This window comes from Triticum dicoccoides, chromosome 7B, assembly GCF_002162155.2.
Source record: "Triticum dicoccoides isolate Atlit2015 ecotype Zavitan chromosome 7B, WEW_v2.0, whole genome shotgun sequence".
Lineage (NCBI taxonomy): Eukaryota > Viridiplantae > Streptophyta > Magnoliopsida > Poales > Poaceae > Triticum > Triticum dicoccoides.
In genome coordinates, this window is record NC_041393.1 from 422,792,999 (window position 1) to 422,798,689 (window position 5,691).

The window sequence follows — 5,691 nt, forward strand, 5'->3', positions numbered from 1 at the left end:
CGGAGTTCAAGCTCAAGACAAACATCGGCTGCTCATGGAGGGTCACCGTGAGGCTGATGAACGACAGGGTCACCCTCGATCAGGGTTGGGCCGCCTTTGCCACCGTCCATCAGATCAATATCGGGTACATGGTGACCTTCAAGTTGCTAACTCCCGACGGAGTTCAAGCTCAAGACGAACATCGGCTGCTCATGGAGGGTCACCGTGAGGCTGATGAACGACAGGGTCACCCTCGATCAGGGTTGGGCCGCCTTTGCCACCGTCCATCAGATCAATATCGGGTACATGGTGACCTTCAAGTTGCTAACTCCCGACGCGCTCAAGGTCATCGTCTTCAACGACGACGACATTGAAGTGGTGACCAAGTGTGGGAGGCATGCGATGCCTTCCCCATGAACGTCTAGGACAACTCTCCGTTGCTCCAGCTAGTTTAGTATCGACTATATCATGCTGCTTTGCTTGAAGACTGCTATGTTTAAGTGCGGTACTATGTTTAAAACTGCTTGCTATTGTTTAGAACTATGTTAATACGCTATCTTTTGTGTGTCTTTGGGTTGTTGTACACGCCCATGTGTGCTGGTAATCTCACCACCTCGCCGAAGAGGTTAGAAGACAACTCGCGTTGCATGAAACCAAACACCATGCCTTGTGTTTCCGCCTAAACAAGCGGCCAACCGAAACATGTCACCTTTCGTTACGCTCCATGCAGACTAGAGAGTATGCTGCTAACCAAACTAGGTGTAGATGTTGATTTTTTCATGACCAAAGCTTGTGTTTGGTTGCTCGTAACAAGTTACTCGAGAGTTGAGATGGGCTCGTCCACCATGCACAATCGAGAGGGTGAGTGTACAGTCGAATGATTGGATCACACGTATAGTTCCCCATTTTTAAGCTAGCCTGGGAAGGACATACATAGCGTACAGGCTCATTTTATTCCTGATGAAGCCAAGCCAAACGGGCAACTGATGATGATGATTAGCAGGATGCCTTGCACCCACCGATACGTAGGATTCATGCAGGATCCAACAGTGATGTGGCTGTCCCCAAGTAGAATATGCATTCTTTGGGTTGGGAGGCGGAATAGATTAAGGCTGCGTTCGGTGCACAGGAATCGCACAGGAGTTATGCAGGTTCGATTTCCACGGGAATATTTTCCTGTAAGCCCGTTCGCCCCACAGGAATCAGCACTGTTCGTTCCACAGGAAAGTGCCCCCCATTTGTACTTTTCACGGGAAAGATAACATCTACTCAGACCAAAGGAAACGTCCTGTTGGAAACCTATGGTTTGCACTGTTCACCCATCTTCACTTCCTATACTTTTATTCATTCCTTTGCTTTGCTCTCCTGCACTCCGAACGCAGCCTAAGCTGGCTAGGTAGCATCCGATCCGCAACGACCGAGCACATGCGTCGTCCCGCCTCCGCCTCACGAACTGCACTGGAGTGGCGCTGGCTGTAGGCTGCCCGCTTTGGCTGGCTCGAACCGCACCGCACCACCCCACTCATCCAAACCAACCAACGGCACAAAAACGATCCTTAAAAGAAAAAAAAACGGCACAGAAACGAACCGGCAGGCAGCCGCTACGGCCACCCTCGCCCTGCACCCTCGCTCACCACCACCATCACGTGTCCTCTTGCTCTGCGACTGACGTGCGGCCCACCACGCGCCCACGCGGCAGTGCCCCCAGCGCGTGCGACCACGTCGCTGGCCGACCGTCCGTCCGTTCCAGGCCGCCAAAAGCAACTTTTACCACTCACCGCGCGCGCCGCTGACGAGGTGGGCCGCGACGACGCGTGAACCGGCCCGTCACCGGGGCCCACCCGTCAGACACACTAGTACTACGAGTTACGAGTCACCCCGGCGCCGCTTCCGCGACCGTGGGCCCGCGTCTTCCAGACCGTTTCTTCCCACCCAAATCAATTATTAAGTTACTCCTAATATATAACCTCTCTCGTTTCAGACATTTATTTTTAGGAGAAATAGTAAGATCATCGATCAATTACTCCCCCCCGCGGCCTTGGCCTTGGCCTCTTCTTCTCGCCGTCCGCGACGACCACTCGGAGAAGAAGAAGACGAGGCGGGGGAGGCAGCCAGCTCCCATAAATACCCCACCTTCCACCTCCGTCCCCGAGTCGAGTCGAGTCGAGTCGCGAGCGGAGCTGGATCGGAATCGACAGCGACCTCCCCCTCCTCCGCCACGCGTATTTCCTCCTCCTCCTCCTCCTTACCCACTAAGAAACACAGAAAGAAAGATTGCCAGCCTCCTCCTTGCCGCGTTCCCTCCCGTCGCCGCTATAAAGGCCCTCGCCGCGAGCCTTTCCGCGTGCCGTGTCCGCCCTTGGCCTTTTCCGCGCGGATCCACCCGGCCCGGTTAGGATTTCCCGTGCCGCCAGATCGGGGCTCCCCCCTGCGGATTCCGGCGCCGAAAAGGCCCCATCTTGCTCGCTCGGCCGATCTCGCCGCCGGCGGAACGGTTGGCCCGCGCCCGATTTGATCCTCGGCCTGCTCCCCGCCGGCCGTCGCGATGTGGGGGGACTCGAAGCCGATGCTCAAGTCCCGCGGCGGGGGCGGGGGCGGCGGCGGCGCCGACGAGGAGGGCGACTACTTCCCCAACACGCCGCGCAAGGACTGGTCCACGGGCCTGCTCAAGCTCGTCACCGCCATGGTCATCTTCATGGCCGGCGTCGTCATCGGCCTCTCCGTCAGCGCCAACGTCTCCCGCTACTACTACAACTCCCACACCGAGCTCTTCTTCCCCACCGCCACCTACAGCTCCTGCGACCGCCGCGGTGCCACGGGCGACTGCGGCCCGGGCTTCAAGGCCTTCGTGCACCCGCCCACCCTCGCGCACTCCATGACCGACGACGAGCTCTTCTGGCGCGCCACCCTCGTGCCCACCGCCGAGGAGTTCCCCTTCCAGCGGGTCCCCAAGGTCGCCTTCCTCTTCATGACCCGCGGACCGCTCCCCTTCGCCCCGCTCTGGGAGCGCTTCTTCCACGGGCACCAGGGCCTCTTCTCCGTCTACCTCCACACCATCCCGGACTACAAGCTCAACGTCTCCAAGACATCCCCATTCTACGGCCGCCAGATCCCCAGCGAGGTACCATAATCATTCTCCTCACACTCTCTTCTTTCCTTCATAACAATTTACCTGAACTTCATAACTCGTAAGTCGTAAAAATTGCAGTCACCGAATCATGGCACAATTAGATTGTTAATTAGTTGAACTGCTTGCGAAAAATTGTGGCTGATTGATTCGTTAGCTGGTGCCTTGGTGGAATGAGTCGGACAACCGTTGTCGCGCTAGTTGGTGGTTGCCATGTGCTCAACTTGATTCATGATTGGGATATGTGTATGTATTTGCTCTAGCCTCTAGGGGAATATGCTTGCTTGACCCCATGCCAGGATGGTGGGTAAACTACTCGATGGATTCTCCAACTAGTGGTGCTCACGAATGTTGCTAATATTGTGATCTAGAGATGCTTAATCTACAATATTCTGCTTCAGTTTACCCACTAAATAATTAGTCATGGATGTCTTATGGTTGGGACTTTGTTTATTTGTGTACTCTGCTTTTCTTCTTTTATGTTTAATAATTGGGCTAAAGTGTCAACCTCAAATATCGATGCGATGTTTGCATTCTTTCAGTATTTAACAGTGTGAGTGCCCTCCATGTGCGGTTCTGGGACCCTGATCAACGGCTAGTTTTGATAACATATTCTGATCCTTGTTTATTGCCAATGCAGGAAGTGTCTTGGGGATCAATAACCCTGGTTGATGCTGAGAAGCGCTTGCTGGCCAACGCGTTGTTGGATTTCTCGAACGAGCGTTTTGTTCTGCTCTCGGAGAGCTGCATTCCGGTGTTCAACTTCCCAACCGTCTACGAGTACCTCATAAACTCGGAGCAGAGCTTCGTCGAGTCCTACAACATCGACACCCCTCAAAGCGCTGGCCGCTACAACCGTCGAATGGCACCTCACATCTTGCCGGAACAATGGAGGAAAGGGTCAGAGTGGTTTGAGCTTAACCGGGAGCTGGCCGTGCGTGTCGTAGCGGACTACAAGTACTACTCGATCTTCCGGAAGCATTGCAGACCATCTTGCTACCCGGACGAGCATTACATACCGACCTATCTTCATCTGTTCCACGGGTCGCTCAACGGCAACAGGACCATCACATGGGTTGATTGGTCAAGAGGAGGCCCGCATCCAGCAAGATACGGTGCTGGAAACATCAATGTAGATTTCATCAAGGCCATCAGGAACAATGGTACGCAGTGCCTCTACAACTCGAAGCACACTTCTGTGTGCTACCTCTTTGCTAGGAAGTTTGCTCCCAGTGCTTTGGGGCCATTGATGAATCTCACTTCGACGGTGTTGGACTTTTGAGCTCGGCTTCCCATCGGCATTATATTATCGAGCTATCTCCATCGACGATCACTTGCTCGCGTGCCGGTACCGGTCAGGTGGTAGAGGTACTCTGCTAGCTCAGGGACATGTGTCTCTTCTTAGATAGATGAGAGACTGCTGTCGAGACGCTTGGCTGGCGGATGACGCTGTGTGGGACGGTGAAATTTACTTCACTTATCCTGAAGCTGATTCCCGAGTAATGGACGAATGGCACTACAAGATCCAGAGAGGACATTTTCACCCCCCATTCTTTTTAATATATCATAGCTCTGTGATAGATCTTTTTTCTCTTTTCTTCTGCCCCCATATCACTTATTGTAATGACTTGGTCAGGATGCTAATTTTATGTGAATATAACTTGCTCAATCATTGTTTGGCTTGGCTTGGCTTGGCTTCAAGTCTGGCGTTGCCAGATGGAGTTGCGCACTTGATACATAGCCACATCCTCGAAACCTTGAAGCAACAGCTTGCCATTGGTGGTTGTGACTTGTGAGGATGCTCTGCTCTGGTCCATGAGATGAAAGCTAGTGTAGATAGAGAAGTTTGTGGATGTAGGCAGAATATGCCACCTTCTTGTGGCACTGTCTCCACAAGAAAGGAAGAAAAGCTGGTTCTTTTTGAAAGGCACACATGAGTAGGCCATCTATGTTGCTACAAATTCTTGGACTTGCTGTTACAGATTGTACTTGTTTGGCTGTGGGACTGCATAATAGTATTGCGGGGGCATGCTTAATTGGCCTGTGCGTTTGGCAGCTGCACAAAACTAGGATTGGTTGGCGAACATGGGAGACATGATTTTAGGCTGGCGTAGCCCACACACGCTCTTGTCATGCCCTTAGTCAGTGATTACAATAATCCACAGGCACAGGTCTATGAGTATTTCATTCCGAAATAGAAGAAAGTCTGTGGATTAATTTTTTGTGTGATGGGTGTCTGACCTGCACAACAAGTTACTACTTATAATCTGTGAATGGCCTACGTGGTGTTTGTTTAGGACTTGTTCTGGTTAGATATATTTGGTGAAATTGCAGCGGTATTTGTTAAAACAAAATAATGGAAACGGTTGAGATTTTTGATGAAAGTGACTGTTGCTGCTCCTTGTATTGCTGCCCTGGCCCATGAAAACGATGCCTTCTCATAAGGTGTAGAGAGACAGATTATGGGTTGTGCAATCGCGATGTATTGATCGGTGCACCAGACACGTATATGTAAGTACAGAGGTGGGCCACAACCTCAACTATACAAGGAAAACAGGAGGTGGGCCCTACACACACATATACAT

General features: G+C 52.3%; 1 protein-coding gene across 1 annotated transcript; it reads left to right on the forward strand.

Moving 5' to 3' along the window:
- The first annotated feature begins 2,023 nt into the window (after window positions 1-2,023).
- LOC119335290 (glycosyltransferase BC10-like) lies at window positions 2,024-4,788 on the forward strand. Its single transcript, XM_037607429.1, has 2 exons — window positions 2,024-3,100; window positions 3,747-4,788. The coding sequence occupies exons 1-2, from the start codon at window positions 2,525-2,527 to the stop codon at window positions 4,386-4,388; spliced, it is 1,218 nt and encodes a 405-aa protein (XP_037463326.1). The 5' UTR covers window positions 2,024-2,524; the 3' UTR covers window positions 4,389-4,788.
- The last annotated feature ends 903 nt before the right edge of the window (window positions 4,789-5,691 follow it).